Source organism: Salmo trutta, chromosome 27, assembly GCF_901001165.1.
Source record: "Salmo trutta chromosome 27, fSalTru1.1, whole genome shotgun sequence".
NCBI lineage: Eukaryota > Metazoa > Chordata > Actinopteri > Salmoniformes > Salmonidae > Salmo > Salmo trutta.
The window spans coordinates 12,115,567-12,134,081 of record NC_042983.1 but is presented as its reverse complement, the minus strand read 5'-3'; the positions used below and the strand labels follow the sequence as shown (position 1 = coordinate 12,134,081).

Genomic DNA, 18,515 nt, shown 5'->3' with positions numbered 1-18,515 from the left:
AGAGAGATGGAGAGAGGGAGCTCGGGGAACATGTTCCATTTCTGCTAATCACACTGACTTCGACAGACATTTCCACCGAGCTCCTCTCCACCCCTGCCATCCTCCTCCCCTCCTTGACTCAGTGACTGAGCCGGGCGCAGAGAGAGCGAGAGAGACGGCCGTGTAACAACAATAATGTGTAAAATGTCTATCTACGGTAATGTGAGGGGAATGCAGGCGGGCGGCTGCAGTGTGTGCTGGGAGGCCAGACCGTGCCCCCGACGGGCCTGCCATTTATTTATCAACTGAGAGGAGAGAAGAAGAGCGAAAAGGAGGGGAGAGAAGGCTCAGGCTTCTCTGTGCCAGAGGAGGCCAGGCGGCTCATGAGGGATAGGAAATATAATTGAGCCTCTCTCTCTCCTGGCTACAGGGCTGACTCAGACAACAGCTCTGCTCCTCCTCTCCCTCTCTCTTTTCCTCTCATCCAAGGTGCTCGTCGGTCACGGCTGAGAAGAGGAGGCGTCCATGGTCTTTCAGGCTCCGCACAGGGATGTCCCCAAACAAGACATGTCACTTGTGCTTATTGTGGCATTCATTTGATCAGATTAGATTTTCCCGCTTTTCTTTCCTTCCCCCTCTCCACTCTGTACTCTGAATATGCCTCTCTCAGGGGTTTGTCCTGCGCCGCGGCTGCTGGAGAACTGACTGACTGTGGCTTGGCTCAGTGTGTGTGTGTGTGTGCATGTGCATGTGTGTGCGTGTGCGCGTGTGTGAGAGGCCCATGACATGGCTGTGGGGGGACATCCCACCTGTTAGTAGTGGGGGGACATCCCACCTGTTAGTAGTGGGGGGACATCCCACCTGTTAGTAGTGGGGGGACATCCCACCTGTTAGTAGTGGGGGGTTGAAAGAACAAGTGTAGCTGTCAGAGACACAGGTGTAAAGTCTCTCCCATTAGGAGCCGGGCCCTGTTTTGGGAAGGCCTCAGCACCAACTACAGAAGGCTCACACTACTCTCTGCACTTCCAATCTACTACTGCTCTATATTCACCATGGAATCATCTCTAAAGAAATTAGAACCCTTGGCGATACCAGGAGTAGAATCTGTGAAAAACAGGCAGCTAGGTGATCTGATTTGGTCCACAGTGTGTTGTGGTTGGGGGATTGGGGAGCTAGTGGTGGTGGGTGGATGTTGCAGTCTTTAAGCCCATCTGTTTTGCTAACCCTAATTGCATATGGAGGTATTGATCTGTGGAGAGAGGAGGGCACCACTACCAGAAGGCCAGGCTCCCGCTGGCACCCTGCCAGCCCAGCCAGCGCTCTGCTCTGTCTGTCAGTCACACTGGTGGGTGGCGGCCTGCATGGGCGGGGATGTCCCTCCATTGCCTCCTTCACTCCCTCCCTCCCTTCCTCCCTCCCGTCCCTCCTTCACTCCCTCCCTCCCTACAATCCCTCCCTCTCCCTCCATCCCTTCTCCTCTAACAATAGTTCTGGATCCTCCCTGGTCCTGACTCTGGCCCAGAACAATCCCAGCTAGGTCAGGCTGTAAGGACCCTTGTTAAAGGAGAATAACAACCCGAGGAGGAGAGGAAGACATGCCTGGAAGCAGGTCTCTCTCTCTCTCTAGCACCCCCCATCCACCCCTCCCTGCTGCGCCCAGTTTCACAGCTTTTAACACTTGATTAATTCCCCTCTCTCTGCTAAAGCTTTTAAGCAGTGTGAGCAGAGCGAGAGCGAGGGAGAGAGCTGTATGATGGGGATAGAGGGTAGAGGAGATGAGTTGGGGGTAGAGGAAGTTCTTGGCTCTGTTGTGTTTGAGGCAGCTCGCAGGGTTTCATTTTACCCGGGCTCTGTAGAGGGATATGGGGATTCTGGATTATGTGCTTAGGCTCCATTGGCTGGATTATGCACCTTTTATCACCAGGGCCTGTTTACAATGGATATCTCTCCACCGTTGACGGAGATGCCTCCTTACTACAACGGACGTGATAATATGCAAACAGTGCTCCGTAAAAAGCGGCTTTCCAATCCGCTTTATTCCCATTCTGTGGAGTGAACGCTGAATGCCGTATGTTTGTATGAAGGCCCCAGAGCATGGGTTTGGTAATCCAAGGATTCTCACAAAATATGGAAACATCTTGTTTGTGAGGAAAATTAAGAAGGGCTGTTGCCTTGACACTATAGAATGTCTTGTCCGTCAATCGATCTCATCCACACAAAACAGACAAGAGGCTTCACCTGAGAAACACTGACATAATCCTAGCACTCAAACGGAGACAGGGAAATGAACTCATAGCACTGCAGACTAAGGTTGTCATAGAATTATCTTAAGGGTCTTAAAAAAAAAAGGTAATTTTGTAAATGACACTACAGAGTTATCAGCCGTTGTCTTAATAGTAAACACTCAGCCTGGCCGAGAAGACTTCCTTTAGAGAAAGAAACATGTTGACATTTAAGAGGCGCATTTGGTTAATTGACAGGAAATGGCTTTGTTAGAGTGAGCCGACTGACTGGCCCGGCTGGCGCTGCAGTAGAGTAATTAGCTGGTCAACCTCTCCTCTTCCCCATACTGTACAGTCAGGATCAATATACCGCATAATGTACACCTGCCAATAGCCTCAACTGAAATGGAGATAAGACAGTCGGACCAAGTGACACCCAAGGGGCTCTATATTCTACAGTGCTTTATATGTTACCGGTCTCTCGCTCTCTCTCGCTCTCTCTGTCCGTCCATTAAGTTGACTCCTCATACCCCGAGAGTTCAGAGGAACAAAGATTTTAATGAGTGCAGCCATCATGAGCAGCCTTGGAAAATGGGATTAGTGCTGAGGGGGAAGACTCCCTGGCTGTTGTTGTTTCTTTTCCACATGAATAATTGAGAGAGTCGCAATGTAAGACAAAGTTGCATTTACTCGCTTCATTATATTTTCATCTGGAGTGGAGTGAACATTGCTCAGCATAGCTTGGCACAGCAGACAACTTTGAATGCGTCTTCGTCCTGAAGAGGTCGGTCGGTTGTAAATCATCTCTACCCATGATGCAATGTAAAGTGAAACCCATGGCATCGCATGCATTGCATCCTCCCCCGGTGAATCTGTCGAGGGATTTGTGTTTAGATTGTTGATGGTTGCCAGATCCAAATTCTTCTACAGGTGCTCCTTCCTAATCAGACATAACCGTGTCTAGGGTTGCCAGCACAGAGGTCCACCAAAGCTTGTGTAAGACTACAGTTGATAGATAGGGAAACTAGTTTACTATCTTTGCAGTATAGCAAAGAATGCTTGTGGAAAATGAGTTGTTTGTTATGGGTGTAGCCATAGAAATAGAACTACTAGAAGTTATGTCAATGAGTGTATCATACTGATCCACCTGCTTATGGGTAGTGAATCTATAATTAAAATCTATAACTATCTGATTATTTACTGTACATGCCACTCTATCAGCAGCGGATGTAAAAATATGTGTCTGTATGTTGTTGAGGGCATCATAGATCTCATTCAGCGTGTGACAATGAATGCTGTGTAACTGAAACCCCATTGAGTCCCCGGTGTTTTGTCACAAGGTCAGGTGTGTGTGGTACTGAGGGTGGGCATGCCAGCCAGGGACCAGGGTGAGGTTACACAGTAAGTGTGAAAGTCTGAATCATAAGCTCTCTCACAAGGTCTCTGCAGTTGTCGCGTTGGCGAGAAACAGCCCGGCGAGAAACATCCCTGGACTCCCTGGTCTGTCAATAGCAGCACGCGCTTAGCCAAGGTTAGCTCAGCGCCGAAGAGCAAAGCTCCAGGTATTCACAGTGATGTGCCACCTTTGGTATTTATACATCTCAAGCCTTCGTAAGTCACACATCTGGAGCGAGCCAATGACGAGAGGAGCACTAGCACAATGCAGTGCCTTGTGGGAGTGGAATGGGACCGGCCAACAACACTCTGTGCATCCCGAATGGCACCATATTCCCTATGGGTCCTGGTCAAAAGTAGTTCACCATGGCACCCTATTCCCTATGGGCCCTGGTCAAAAGTAGTGCACTATGGCACACTATTCCCTATGGGCCCTGGTCAAAAGTAGTGCACTATAGAGAGAATAGGGTGCCATTTGGGACGTGCCCCCTGTCTACTGTCTGCCCCAGCATTCCCCTCATAAACTGTCTCTCTGACATGCCTGGGCCCCGGTCGTGTCATGCTATGCAGTCACGGGTAAAAGAGAGACGTCAATAAAAAGCCATGCCATACTCGGAATAAAGGATGCATGTCTCTAACGCCACAGGGGTCAAAGCACAGTTGCTGGGCTGCCATTTCTATATTGGACACCCCCCCCCCCCCCCCCAGGAGTTAGGACCCTGACCCCTGCTCCCACCCTCTTGTCACCAACTGAAGTCCATCAACCAATGAGCACCTGACCGACCGCAAAACCAGAAACACACCGCCCGGCCTCTTCTTCCTCGACCAACGATGTAGATGTGTTACCGCGTTTGGCGATGGTGGAAGTCTCTCCCCTCATAAACATGGAGGTGTAATGAAGCAACATAAAGGTGGGCTGACCCCTGCTCCCCTTCTCTCCCTCCTCCATTCTCCATCCATCTATTTTTAAGGACAGCTGAGTGGGTGGGAGAAGTATTTCTAAAGGGCTGCCTGGGCATTGGGTGTCCTGCCTGCCCTGGGCGCAAGGCCTCCCAGAGAAGTTTGGGTTTCAGCTGCCAGTAACCCGAGGCCTGGTGTCTGCTTTAAAAGTAAATTCCACTTAACGTGCCGCGTCTCTTTCCAACATGAACAGGGGCTTAGGTCTGAGCCTCCTTTATATAGCGCATACCATGTCTGTTTGTGAAGGGGGGTAGGGGCTGGAGAGGAGTGGAGGGGGGTAAGGGGGCGGCCAGGGGGTATGTGTTGGCCAGGGTTGCCAGTTCCTGGCCCCCTAGCTGCCATTTCAGTTTTCCACTCCCCTCCCTCCCTGCTCCACTTTGCCTCCCTTTCTCCACCAGCCGTCAGACAAGTGGCTGTATTGATCCTGCGAGAGCCTGGCCTACTTTCACGCCGGTGGCTGACATATGAGCGGGATTCCTAAATCCCTGACTGAATTCCGCTGCTGTGACAGTTGGGAGATGCTGTTACGCACTCCGGTCCTCCAGCAGACCCGTGTGAGAGAGTGCAGAGCCATGCTGACAGGATAAAGGTCAGGGAGCGCTAGCCAGGACGACTGGCTAGCCAGGACGACTGCAGCACCCTAACATAAAGTCCAAGACTCGGCTAAAGTCTCCTACCCTAGCAACCGCATCCTGGCATGCCAAAACTCACAAACAGTATACCCTCTTGTGTATTATTGTATGTACTGCTAGTTCTTTCGTGTTTCTGGTTGTAGGATATGTATTTAATAATATAATACATTGTATCACTCAGTCAGTCTAGGATGCGGGTGTGGACAGTATGGGTAATGATCCTAAAGTCTGTGTGGAGCTTTGGCTCCGCAGAGGCCCCCATCCCACCCCACCCACCCACAGTCAGCTCAGCTCTGCTCTGGATCCCGGCTCTGCTCTGGCACAACATGTATTTTGTTAGAAGAGAGAGGGGAAGGATTCATGTTAACGTCATGGCACGGCCGGGTGAAAATGTGCCACCCTCTACGCATTTTTCCTCTCGTTAAAGCTGTCCTCAGTGCTTGGAGGAGCATACCACGGGCTACCACCACTGTTCAGTGTGGTGTCAGCCAGGCCTTTTCTTCTCCTAGTGAGACAGCCTCCCTGGGTTGGTGGAAATACACTGTGTGTGGGTTGGAGGGAAGGGAAGGAGAAGGGTCACAAAGCCTTGTTATCACTGCATTATAGAAACATCCCTTTTCGGGTCGAATTCCTTCAAGTCAAAGTCAAAGCCAAAACGGCTACAGTCAGTGTGGTCTTAAGTCAGGGAGGAGGAATAGAACTTAGTTTTCAGCCTGAGGTAGGCTCACTAGATGACTCACCTAGACATTGTTCTGGTTGGAAGGAAAACAGGGTGAACAAGAGTTCTATTGAGCGGCGCTTTAAGTCACCTTCCTCTAACAAGCTGCAGTAAGAGGAGAGATGGTTCTGCCTACCAACCACACTGCCTCCAGCTATCCTCTCCCCACCGCAGGGCGATCAAGGCTGTGCCCAAATGGTCCCCCTTTTGCCTATATAGCGCACTACTAGTCCTATGAGCCCTGGTCAAAAGTAGGGCACTAAATAGGTAATAGGGTGCCATTTTGGACGCTGCTCATGTCACAGTGGGCTCATGTCACATCACATGTGATATGCGTCTCTGTTTGGATGGTGGTTGGTGATGGAGCTCCGCTGCAGCAGAGGTGGATTATTATAGCGTATCCTGTGGTACTTAGTAGTTTGGGCGGCAGGTAGCCAAGTGGTTAAAGCGTTGGGCCAGTAACCGAAAGGTTGCTGGATTGAATCCCAGTGCTGACATGGTCAAAATCTGTTGTTCTGCCCTGAACAAGGCAGTTAACCCACTGTTCCCCGGTAGGCCGTTGTTGTAAATAAGAATTTGTTCTTAACTGACTTGCCTAGTTAATAAAGGTTAAATAAAAAAAGAACAAATAAATGTAAAAAAGATTTGGTTAAATAAAAAATACAAAATATATTCAAAAAAAGTATGAGGATGCTGGTAAAAACAATGGTGGTCTTGAATACAGATGGGAAGTTTGTTGTCATGCGCCTGAGTCTTTGACATGGACGGTATTTTTCATCACATCATTTGAATTATTGTCAGGATTCAGTTAAGGTACCAAACAAAAGGATGTGAGCCTAGGAGATTAGGAAGACACCCACACAGGAGGAAGATGAGGGATTGGTCAAGGCTGTCAGCCAACCAATTAGAGACCAGCAAGCCTTGACTATAATAGCCTCCCGCCTCCCACCTGACTCTATCTCTGGTCTCAGCTGCCAGTCTGTCAGTCAGTCAGTAGAAAGAGAGAGAGATTCTGACATAAAGGCCCAGTGATTGAAAAAACGTGATTGTCCTGTGTTTTATATATATTTCCACACTATAAGGTTGGAATAATACAGTAAAATTACTAAAATTATAATAATGCCCTTTAGTGTAAGAGCTATTTGAAATGTTTTGGTGGGATGGAGTTTTGGCCTGGCAGTAAAGGAGTTAATAGATCAATAAGAAAACTGTTCCAAACGTCTCTGCCAATAGCAGCTATTCAGTTTTCACTTCCACACTAAGACCACTATCCCAGACAGTCCTAGCAATATTCTTGCTTGAGAAATTGCTCTTTGATAAGAATCAATTTTCGTTTCTATTTCACCAGTTTAATTGAAAACAGTCACAGTATGGTACTTATTTCTTACCCAGAAATGATTAGATAATGAGATAAAAAAAAAACGTCTGCACTGGCTCTTTAAAGAGCAGGAGAGGAGGAGGGCTTGGAGTGCTGTGGGCCAGCTATCCATGCTGAACTTGCTGGGTTAAGCCAGGCTATGGCTGCGTCCCAAATGGGACCCTGTGGGCCCTGGTCCCACCAGGGTCCCACCAGGGCCCACCATATCTCCTTCCTCCCTACCGTCTCCCACCAGGCGATATCTCCTTCCTCCTTACCGTGTCCCACCAGGCGATATCTCCTTCCTCCCTACCGTCTCCCACCAGGCGATATCTCCTTCCTTCCTACCGTCTCCCACCAGGCTATATCTCCCTTCCCCTACCATCTCCCACCAGGCTATATCTCCCTTCCCCTACCGTCTCCCACCAGGCTATATCTCCCTTCCCCTACCGTCTCCCACCAGGCTATATCTCCCTTCCCCTACCGTCTCCCACCAGGCTATATCTCCCTTCCCCTACCGTCTCCCACCAGGCTATATCTCCCTTCCCCTACCGTCTCCCACCAGGCTATATCTCCCTTCCCCTACCGTCTCCCACCAGGCTATATCACCCTCCTCCCTACCGTCTCCCACCAGGCTATATCTCCCTTCCCCTACCATCTCCCACCAGGCTATATCACCCTCCTCCCTACCGTCTCCCACCAGGCTATATCTCCCTTCCCCTACCGTCTCCCACTAGGCTATATCTCCTTCCTCCCTACTGTCTCCCACCAGGCTATATCTCCTTCCTCCCTACCGTCTCCCACCAGGCGATATCTCCTTCCTCCCTACCGTCTCCCACCAGGCTATATCTCCCTTCCCCTACCGTCTCCCACCAGGCTATATCTCCCTTCCCCTACCGTCTCCCACCAGGCTATATCTCCCTTCCCCTACCATCTCCCACCAGGCTATATCACCCTCCTCCCTACCGTCTCCCACCAGGCTATATCTCCCTTCCCCTACCATCTCCCACCAGGCTATATCACCCTCCTCCCTACCGTCTCCCACCAGGCTATATCTCCCTTCCCCTACCGTCTCCCACCAGGCTATATCTCCCTTCCCCTACCATCTCCCACCAGGCTATATCTCCCTTCCCCTACCGTCTCCCACCAGGCGATATCTCCTTCATCAATACCATCTCCCACCAGGCTATATCTCCCTTCCCCTACCGTCTCCCACCAGGCTATATCTCCCTTCCCCTACCGTCTCCCACCAGGCTATATCTCCCTTCCCCTACCGTCTCCCACCAGGCTATATCTCCCTTCCCCTACCGTCTCCCACCAGGCTATATCTCCCTTCCCCTACCGTCTCCCACCAGGCTATATCTCCCTTCCCCTACCGTCTCCCACCAGGCTATATCTCCCTTCCCCTACCATCTCCCACCAGGCTATATCACCCTCCTCCCTACCGTCTCCCACCAGGCTATATCTCCCTTCCCCTACCATCTCCCACCAGGCTATATCTCCCTTCCCCTACCATCTCCCACCAGGCTATATCTCCCTTCCCCTACCGTCTCCCACCAGGCTATATCTCCCTTCCCCTACTGTCTCCCACCAGGCTATATCTCCCTTCCCCTACCATCTCCCACCAGGCTATATCTCCCTTCCCCTACCGTCTCCCACCAGGCGATATCTCCTTCATCAATACCATCTCCCACCAGGCTATATCTCCCTTCCCCTACCGTCTCCCACCAGGCTATATCTCCCTTCCCCTACCGTCTCCCACCAGGCTATATCTCCCTTCCCCTACCGTCTCCCACCAGGCTATATCTCCCTTCCCCTACCGTCTCCCACCAGGCTATATCTCCCTTCCCCTACTGTCTCCCACCAGGCTATATCTCCCTTCCCCTACCGTCTCCCACCAGGCTATATCTCCCTTCCCCTACCGTCTCCCACCAGGCTATATCTCCCTTCCCCTACCGTCTCCCACCAGGCTATTTCTCCCTTCCCCTACCGTCTCCCACCAGGCTATATCTCCCTTCCCCTACCGTCTCCCACCAGGCTATATCTCCCTTCCCCTACCGTCTCCCACCAGGCTATATCTCCCTTCCCCTACCGTCTCCCACCAGGCTATATCTCCCTTCCCCTACCGTCTCCCACCAGGCTATATCTCCCTTCCGCTACCGCCTCCCACCAGGCTATATCTCCCTTCCCCTACCGTCTCCCACCAAGCAATATCTCCTTCCTGCCAGGTCTTTCAGACCTCCACCTAGCCCATAGTGATTGCTAGCCCCCTCCAGGACTCTTTTATCACAGTACGATGACTGTGCTACTGACCGTTATTTAACCCTGCATGGTAGATAACACCATCTCTACAGTGACGGTTCTAGACCGGGGGGGGCCAAACTGGGGCCAGTTGTACTGTTAGAGGGGCCAGTTACATTAGACGTTATTGTTGTCATATCGTTTTCTTCACTGCATTGCAGGCATTAGCAGGCAAAAGACCATGTTCATAATCATTAGTGTTCCGCGTTGCCACCGTCTAATAACGGATGTAAAAAAAAGAACGAAAGCAAAAATTAGTTATGTAAAAATGATTTCATACTCCACATTTAGGGGGGCCACAAGTGGGTCCAAAATTGTTGTCACAGGGGCACTGCCCCCCCCAGAACCGCCCCCGGCATCTCTATCAGTGTGATCCCTCACCCTTCACTATACGTGAAATGGCTAGAGATGGAGCTAGCCTAGCTAGCCACATATTATCCTTGTTTTATTACCTGCGTCTTTTAGGTTCAGATTCAGCATGGGGCTAATTGAGTTAAATGGATAGTGATAGCTTAGATGATTTAGTCTGTCTTTCCTTTATTGGGCCAATTTAGCATGTGGCTCGGTGCATTATGCTGTTTAATGAAAGCCGTTCTCAGTGGTTTATCTCTGTTGGAATGTGAAACAGGAATATCAATGCACAGGTTCACTTAACTGGCACTGATAGCTTGCCCAGTTCCCTAATTCAAAGGGAATTTAAATCCGGTAATCTGATTTAAGCAACTCTGACTGTCATTTCCTGCCTTTACAGTTGAGTTTTTCTTCCTTTCTTTTTGATTTATTTGATTTCCCTCAGTCCTTATTTTTCTCCTCTTCCCTTGGTCGAGGTTTTCATTTGTCTCCCCCCCTTCCCTCCAGGTACCGAGTACTGTGAAATATGTCATGTCCGTTTTCCTAATTTCTCTTTATCTGGTTACGGTGGCCCCAGGAGGGTGATGGTAGAAGTGGGGGCTGCTGCCGCTGTGATTTGTGACCCTGCCTATCTCTGGCTGCATGGGGCTTTAATGCCATGCCTCTGCCCTTCTCCTGCTGATGAAACGGGCCCTTGCACTCCCCTGATAGGCTGCTAATTTATATAAAAAACTGACAGGCGGCCATGATAAGGGCTAGCAACTGCTCATCAACAGCAGGGAGGGAAGGGGGGAAGGGGGAGGGATGGGGAGATCGGTGAGGGGTGTGGGGGGGGGGGGGGGTGATGGTAAAGGGAGAAGGGGGAGTGGTATCTGAGATGCAGGGTAATATTTTACACAAAGCTCAAGCCTCTCTCTCTCTCTCTCTCTCTCTCTCTCTCTCTCCACATTTACTTACCCTGCCACTGTTGCTAGGGAAAGGAAGACCATGGAGTCGTCTCCCCTGCGCACACACAAAGACACACTTGACTTTTGTATTTATTTGTTATAGTGCTACTGATATTGATTGCGGCATTGTTGGGAAAGAGCAAGCAAGAAAGGCCTTTCACTGTACTTGTGCATGTGACAATAAAAACGTGAAACTCGAAACACACACACTTCATGGCTGGCTGTGAAAACGGCACCGTGTGCAGGGGGGACGACTCCATTTTGCAGAGTCACTCTGTGCAATGCATTACTATGTTAATTATGCTCTAGGTGCGGGAGGCTCAATATCTAATGGCTCCTGGTTGACAGTCATGTGGGAGTGTGTCTCTGTCTTTACACGTCTGGGTGTGTATGTGGAGGGGTGTCTGTAATCTTGCCGCGCCACACCTGTTCTGACTGGTGGGGCGTCCTACCTCCCTCCCTCCAGCCCCCCGCCCCCCTTCCCTCCCTGCTAACCCTGCCTATCTGCCTGACAGTGTGGGGGAAATGCTCGCGGGCTTATGATAAACGACCACTCGGGAGGTCATTAAGTTTGTGGAACAGAGGAGGAGTATAAGAAGGACAAACGAGCGTAGATCAGAGGAGGGAGATAATTAATTTGGTGTCCCTGTTGCAGTGCGGTGGCAGACAGGCAGGCGGGCAGGCCAGCCATGTGTGGCTGAACACAGCAGCAGCCACTGCAGTCTCAGATCCACCTTCACGTTAGCTGCTGTATCAGTCCCACCGCCTGACATTTCGGTTTCTACTGCTACTGTACTGCATCTTAAGAGTAGGGAGTGCTGATCTAGGATCAGGTACCCCTGTACATGTAATATTAATCATTATAATCTAAAATCTTAAACTTGATTGGAGATCAGCAATCCTACTATGAATTCGTCCCAGGTATGCCAAATGGCGAGCAAGCAAGAGGGTTGGGGTTAGAGAGTGATTTCACTTCATGCGTGGTTGTTGCTGAGGGGAAATATTTATCAAAACAATGGCTACCCTGACATGATTGTTACATAAATGGCAGATGAAATACAACCTCCGTGGCGGCTTTGGATCCAGTCCCAGCCCTTAATGGCACAACGGCTGTAAGGGGGATGAAGGAGTCAGGGAAGATGACTGGAGCCAGAGGGTGGGTAGAGGAGGCAGGAGGAGGTGGCTGGAGCCAAAGGGTGGGTAGAGGAGGCAGGAGGAGGTGGATGGAGCCAGAGGGTGGGTAGAGGAGGCAGGAGGAGGTGGCTGGAGCCAGAGGGTGGCTAGAGAAGGCAGGAGGAGGTGGCTGGAGCCAAAGGGTGGGTAGAGGAGGCAGGAGGAGGTGGATGGAGCCAGAGGGTGGGTAGAGGAGGCAGGAGGAAGTGGCTGGAGCCAGAGGGTGGGTAGAGGAGGCAGGAGGAGGTGGCTGGAGCCAAAGGGTGGGTAGAGGAGGCAGGAGGAGGTGGATGGAGCCAGAGGGTGGGTAGAGGAGGCAGGAGGAAGTGGCTGGAGCCAGAGGGTGGGTAGAGGAGGCAGGAGGAGGTGTCTGGAGCCAGAGGGTGGGTAGAGGAGGCAGGAGGAGGTGGATGGAGCCAGAGGGTGGGTAGAGGAGGCAGAAAGAGGTGTCTGGAGCCAGAGGGTGGGTAGAGGAGGCAGGAGGAGGTGGCTGGAGCCAGAGGGTGGGTAGAGGAGGCAGGAGGAGGTGGCTGGAGCCAGAGGGTGGGTAGAGGAGGCAGGAGGAGGTGGCTGGAGCCAGAGGGTGGGTAGAGGAGGTTTGAGGGGGTGTTTGTCGTTGGGTGACAGTGGAGGAGGAGAGGAGTGGAGGTGTCGGAGCAGGGTGACAGTGATGAAACACCAACCCGGGCCGCAAATTAACAGAAGTGTGTGGGGAGGTGGCGGGTGGGCAGGGACAGAGTGGGGCTGCCAGTGTAATTGAGAGCTTGGTTGTCTGTGCCAGCTAGCGTGCCTCCTCTGAGCCCCCCCCCCCCCCCCCCGCATATCTCTCTTGCTCCCGCTCCCGCTTTGATAAATGAATGGTCTGTGAAGTGGATGCTCTGTGATGTGCAGTGTTGCATCATGTCATGGCTGCTCAGTGCCCACACCTGTGTTAGTCCAGCCAGAACAGGAAGGGTAGTGACACACCCTCCCTGCCCTGCCTTCCCTCTCCTCTCCCCATGGATGGATGATGGTAGGTGGGTTGTACCATGGGAAGGATACAGGGGGATGTTGGAGGAACATATGGCTGAATGGTTCATGCATCAAACAGCACTACAGGGAATAGGATGCATATTGATTGGCTTTGTGTAAAAAGAATCCAGACTTTAGGCTCAAAGGTAGAGCAGAGGCAATAAGGCATCATCGCTATCGATCAGTATCGGCCCGTGGATGAAATACAGTAAGTTTGTTCCCATGTCTTTGTCAGCTAAACCCACTGCATGCATTTGGTTGGAGTGTTATAGGCCATAGCTGGTCTGTGGTGGTCAATGGGTGTTTGTTACATGCTTCCCAAAGGGATTAGGAGGATAGTCATTGTGGAAAAGAGCATCTGCTATGATTGAAATACAAACAGTCAAATGTGAAAGTTTGTGGGTTTGGGACCACAACAGAATTCCTCGCACAGCTCCAGCATAGCCTCTTTATAATATTCCGCCGTTAAACAGTCAAACGATTTTACAGTTCTATTCTGTACAAAATGTACCCAGAGATTATTTTCACGAGGACTGGGAGTAGGGTTTCTGCTTGGGTCTCTGTTTGGCGTTTTGTTATGGTTTTGTTTTCTCCCGAACCACCACACATACCTATAGCCCTCCTCCTCCCCCTCCTCCACCTCCTCCTCCCCCTCCTCCATTTGGAAATATCTAGCTCAGTGTTCAGGAATGCAAAGCACGCAATACGAGCTGTAGATCAAAGGTAAGGCTTCGCCCCGGATGGATCGTTTGATATAAAGCACTGGGAAATTGGTCTCTCAGCAGTATTTTCTAAATGAGGTTAATTGAATGTGGGTAATTGCTGACCTTCCTGTCTTTGTGAAATCACATCCTTAACTGATCAATGCCTTTCATAAATTCATGGTTGAAGGTCATTCTGTTGATTACCTTTCTACCCAGCCCGCTACAGAGCTACAGCCAGAGCTCATTAGCTTCATTGTGCAGAATTCAGTGGAAACGCTTTTAATGCTTTTTACAATTGCTAACAATTTGTTAGATTTCTCTGCAGTGACAGCAGATGTAGAAATGCCCCACTACATTAAGTGTCTCACTAAATGCTGGGTATTGGTTTTCCCGCTCCCTCCCTCTGTGCGCTATTATCAGGAGATTTATGCAGCCAATACGTCAGACGTGTTCTGGGGGATGTTGAGGGACTTCAACAGTGGTGTAATTCATAATTTGGCATTCCCTAAATCTTGGAATTATGGTGCTGCGTGTGGCTGTTTGGGGATTTAGCACTCCGTTGGTGTGATTACACGCCCCTACCCCCCTCCACCGCCTACCTGCCTCGTTCCCTCTCTCTCTCTCTCTCTCTCTCTCTCTCTCTCTCTCTCTCTCTCTCTCTCTCTCTCTCGCTCTCCCCACGCCAGGCCTGGTGAGGAAAGGAGAGAATTTCACAGCTGCTGTGAGCAGGCCCCGGCTGAGGCCTATGACCTCCTTGATGCATTTTCTCTCCCTCCCTCCCTCCGTTTTTCTTTCTCTCTTTTTTTTCTCTCCAGCAGGCAGGCAGCATGTTTCCTCAGGGAGCCCTTGTGTGGCTCAGAGGAAGCTGAATCATAAAGCATGGCTAATGAATAGAATAGAGAAGGAAAGCTAAGGCCTGCTGACGGCTCTCCTGAGAGAAGGCAAGGCCGTGAAGCCTCAGGCTCAAATAGCAGACTGCCCCAAAGGTCAGGCTTCCTGCGGCCCAGTCCAAGGGCTTTTGGCTCGCAGCAATGTGGCTTGAATTTCCTTTGTTTTTAAATTGTTAGATTTCCCTGTTTCCTTTGGAAAACCTGGCCTTTGGTTGGTGGCCCCCTCTCCTTTCCTCCCCTCTCCTCTTTTTCAGTTCTCCTCTTTCGTTCCCTGTCTGTTTTTTAATAGTGGCCAGGGTTCCCCTCAACAAAGAGAGTGTGATTTAGTTTTTTTTATACATGACCTCTGCGCACCGCAACCACAGGCGCAGAAACTGCCAACAGAACAGCCCTCTGGAAAAATTTTAACTTGACCAAGCTAACCCATAAGGATAACAACAACATTTTGCCAAAAGCAGACCCTGTTTTGGCAGGCCTAAGAACTGCCTTTGTAATTTGGCCTTGTAATTATGAATTACTGACTCATGTGGAGAAGAGTGGATGCAAAACAGAGCATTACATCTAAACACTGGTTGTTGAAACAACTACGTTTGTTGGAATGTAAAAACAATTAGCTAGCAACAGAATTCGCCTTTACTGAACACATACGAATACAGAGGTCTTAATCCGGCCCACGGGTGATTTGAGTAAAAAAACACCCGCGGGGCGAGGGAAACAAACTCAATGTACTTTAAAATGACTAAATTAAATTGAAACTGTGTAGACATGATAATGGACCTATATTCATTCAGTTTCTTGACTGTCCATCACGCTAACATTCACTAGACAGTCAGGTAGCGTCGAAAATTCCCAAAACCAATGGATAGAGGACTATTTTTTGCTAGTTTTGACAGCAAGGAAATATAATACATTTTCAGTGCGGCCATCCGGACCTCATTAAAGACCAAATGCGGCCACTGGGGCAAAATCTGTTTGACACCCCTGTTTGACATCCAACACAGGTAGCCTAGTGGTTAGTGCGTTGGACTAGTAAAAGTTGTAGTTTAGAGTATGACCAAACCATTTTGTTTTCATGACCGTGTGTGCCTCTCCGAGCTCCCAGCATCCAGACCTCGACCTACCTCCCGTGTCCATTTGACAAGCATTCATTTCACCTGGTCCATATTTTCACACAGGCCCTCCAGGGCTGCCAGTGATTCAGACAGGCGGACGGGCGGCGAGGCTTGCTACATGGAGCGTTTAATGTGGAGCGCTAGCTCACAAAGAGCGTAGTGTTGCAGACGCCCTGGTTCTGGGAGAATGGAGGAGGCCAATGCAGAACACTGTCTTTTTCTCCTCTTCACCAACAAGGTGGAATGCAACACGACAACACTGCTACTGAAGCTAAGCAGTCACTTCTGTCTCTGCCTTCTACTGAAAATACACCATACCCTTATACTGTACCATACCTTGACTGGGCGTTAAGGACTTATTGGAGCACTTTAGAGGCTGGAGGAGCACTGTTATAGTTTATATTAAAGGAGAGGGTGTCTCCACATAAACACTTTAGTCTAGTGTTCAGTAGAGGCGGTAGCAGTGTCTAGATTGGAAGGTCTTAGAAGAAGAGTCTTCACAACACTTGAGCAGACTGAGAGAAGCCAAGGAGCGACATCTGTGTTTACAGTGTGTTCTCTCTCTGATTCACTGACAGTGCTTTACATATGTTCTCTTTGTGCTGTGTAAACTACAATGATGGCAGTTAAGGACACTGGGGCCCAATGGATGAAGCGTATGCTCAGTTTTAACAGCTTTTCTTAGTCCCAGCGAGGAAGGGAGGAGGCGAAACAGTGATTTACACCAAGACTGACCTCGTAGGATAAGGAAGAGGTTCGGTGTTAATATTATCTTTTAAATGCATACCTTTGTCACCCTCTCGCAAAATAGCAGGTTGTCTGCGGTTGATTTATGACTCCAGAGCTGTGTTTAGAAGTTCTGTGTCTCGCCGGCCGGTTCAATGTGTATTTTTGTTCAAACGTATGGTGTGTTTTCTTTCTGGAGAGGCTTGCCAGAATCTCCACATACATCTGACCAGGGAGGGAAACGCTCCCAGTGTTTAGTCTACGTGTCTCTGCTGTCACTTCATAGTCAGATGCCTTTTTCCCCTTCCAGCTTTTTGTCTCTGGCCATTACTCACAGTGGTGTATTTGCTCGACTCTCAGGAGGGACTCGCCTTAAACAACTTCTCTCAACTGAACCTTTATAACTGTGGAAATGATATAGAGTTAATGCAGTGTTGGATAAAGCAAATATTTCATGTAACATTTTTCTCCTAAAATCATATTTTGACGACAATGATTCAATAATGGAAATGATTACAGTGTGGCTTGAAAGAGAGTTAGATTTTCTTTGATTTACAATTGACGCTTGAGCAGCATTAGCTTGTTGTGGTCGTTCATTGTGTCGCGTTGTGGTCGTTCATTGTGTCGCGTTGTGGTCGTTCGTTGTGTTGTGTTGTGTGGAGGGTCTTTGTACGATCCTGCAGAGGCTGAGCCACCATACCGTAGTACCCTCTTCTCTTTCTCTCCTCTCCTCTCCGACAACCTCATGTGCTGTGAGTATGAGTGGGCTGGCTGGCTCTCAGGTGGCACAACAGTGCCCCCTAATGTTACCTTGGCTCTGTCTGGACTGAGAGAGTTCAGCTCTGCTGAGAGAGAGGGACGCTGTGAGAATAAGGAACTCAGTCAGGTGCAGAGAAGGGGCTGCTTCTCAATGAAGCAGATTGAACACAAGTCAAGGAGGCACTGTGATGATTATCTATGGGTGAAGTAGAGTACCGGAGCTGTATTGGAACTGAGAGTTCTTGTGTCCATATACATAGGTTACAGTAGATCAGTGGAAATCTGTCTGTTGGACACAATAGAGACATCCATGTTAGCCATCATAGAATTAGTGTGTTATAATCATGACCATTTTGACTGATGTTTCTTTTTTGAAGGAACCAATCCTTTCCTCTATTGTGTCATGAATGCGATGCAGTTTGTCACGTTCTCTGAGGTGTCCCACCTTCGTATGGAAACAGCCAATGTCTTCCACAGAGGTCATCCATCCAACCAGACTATTAATGTTTCTCCTTCCTTATGTCTTCCAGGTATCTGATGTAGGATCCGAGAAACTATTTTCCCCCACTACACCCAAAGGTAAGACTTTTGTTCTTCTATAGACACTACAAACCCCCCCCCCCCCCCCCCCGTGTAGTCCGCTATCATCCTTATAGATTACATTTCAATGAACACCAAGGCAGTTTATAACATGCTATGTCTTCTGATTCTAATCTGATTGAGCACAAATCAGAACATCCACATTTGTATATTTTCTTCCCTGTGGAACTGTATTGGGACACCCAACCGAAGGCCTACATATCTCCCTTCCCACACACAACATTCAGGCTCATTAGAGTGGATTTACAGGCTTCGTGCCACATGCTCCCAATCCATAAATGAGAAGGTCCCCCCAGGCTACAAGGCTTCTGACAGCAGGCCAGACAGTAATGACCGCCAGAGGCCAGGACAGAGGAGGGATGAGGAGGGAGGGGCCTGAGCCTCTCAGTCGACATAATCACAGGTCCACTGGGAATTGGCGGAGGGTTTAGGGGTAGTAAGAGTGTAGGATAGGAGTGCTGCACCTGTACTCAGGCTGAATGGGGAGCTGGTGTAAGGATGTGGAGGGAAGGGTAATGTGAAGGAGGGCAGGAGAGCGGAGGGGTGGACAATCCCCTGCCTGATGAAAGATAGCAGTATGTAGTCCACGTCCCCCCAGGGCAGGAACCAGACCCATTAACAGATGCCGCATGATGGATATTGTGTAAAATGGGGCCATTTTCAGGAGGAGATAGAAAG

The 18,515-nt window shown here is 49.7% G+C and overlaps 2 protein-coding genes across 9 annotated transcripts in view; both read left to right on the top strand.

Moving 5' to 3' along the window:
* The window catches only part of LOC115164321 (autism susceptibility gene 2 protein), a 388,322-nt gene that overhangs the window by 320,838 nt on the left and 48,969 nt on the right, over positions 1–18,515 (top strand). For all 6 annotated transcript variants that reach the window (XM_029716684.1, XM_029716683.1, XM_029716686.1 and 3 more), the window contains one exon: positions 17,768–17,816. In XM_029716684.1, coding sequence (XP_029572544.1) covers positions 17,768–17,816 — 49 coding nt within the window. The remainder of the gene's footprint in view (positions 1–17,767; positions 17,817–18,515) is intronic.
* On the top strand, positions 6,869–9,606 carry LOC115164323 (extensin-2-like). Of its 3 annotated transcripts, none has more exons than XM_029716692.1 (3): positions 6,869–7,692; positions 8,449–8,584; positions 8,961–9,606. In XM_029716692.1, exons 1-3 carry the CDS (start codon positions 7,424–7,426, stop codon positions 9,510–9,512), a joined length of 957 nt encoding a protein of 318 aa, XP_029572552.1. In that variant the 5' UTR covers positions 6,869–7,423; the 3' UTR covers positions 9,513–9,606. The 3 variants fall into 3 exon arrangements, with proteins under 3 accessions (XP_029572552.1, XP_029572551.1, XP_029572550.1); XM_029716691.1 differs by having other exon boundaries at positions 6,869–8,345; positions 8,449–8,550; XM_029716690.1 differs by having other exon boundaries at positions 6,869–8,550.